This window comes from Meleagris gallopavo, chromosome 4, assembly GCF_000146605.3.
Source record: "Meleagris gallopavo isolate NT-WF06-2002-E0010 breed Aviagen turkey brand Nicholas breeding stock chromosome 4, Turkey_5.1, whole genome shotgun sequence".
NCBI classification, from domain to species: Eukaryota; Metazoa; Chordata; class Aves; order Galliformes; family Phasianidae; genus Meleagris; species Meleagris gallopavo.
In genome coordinates, this window is record NC_015014.2 from 42,017,131 (window position 1) to 42,017,620 (window position 490).

Consider the following 490-nt stretch of genomic DNA (forward strand, 5'->3'; position numbering starts at 1 on the left):
TGGTGGCCTCCAGGGCGGGTTTGATTTCGGCGCCACAGGGAGGAAAAAGGCCGCCTGCGCGGCTCCGGCGCCACCTGGCGTCACCGCCTCCGCGGTGCGGGGAGCGAGCGGCCGGCGACGTGGTGCTGGGGAAAGGGGCTTCCGGACGTCAGGCTCTCCTCCCTGCTGCTCAGCCGGACTGCGCATCTCACCTCAGCGTTATGGTGAGGCCTATCCACCTGTCGGACACTCTTATTATATTTGATCTGTTAGCTTCAATTCTAATTATATTGTATTATAGTGTGCTATTTTGCATTCCGATACCGTATTTAGTAAATTACTTTGTTTCTCCTCAGATCGTTGCTGCTGTTTTTAATTATTTTGGAGTCCCCTGTTCCCCTTTTCTGGAGGCATGGATTCACGAAATCCCTCTGCCCTGCTAGTCACGGAACCAGGCCGAACCAGCCCATAAAATTCTTGATGGAGAATGCAGGCAAAAGCTGCTTTTTAG

The 490-nt window shown here is 53.3% G+C and overlaps 1 protein-coding gene across 1 annotated transcript in view; it reads right to left on the reverse strand.

Moving 5' to 3' along the window:
• Window positions 1-148, reverse strand: part of MND1 (meiotic nuclear divisions 1) — a gene marked incomplete at its 5' end in the record, with an annotated part of 41,114 nt that extends 40,966 nt beyond the window's left edge. The window contains one exon of the mRNA XM_019615134.1: window positions 1-148. Coding sequence (XP_019470679.1) covers window positions 1-148 — 148 coding nt within the window.
• Between the last annotated feature and the right edge of the window lie 342 nt (window positions 149-490).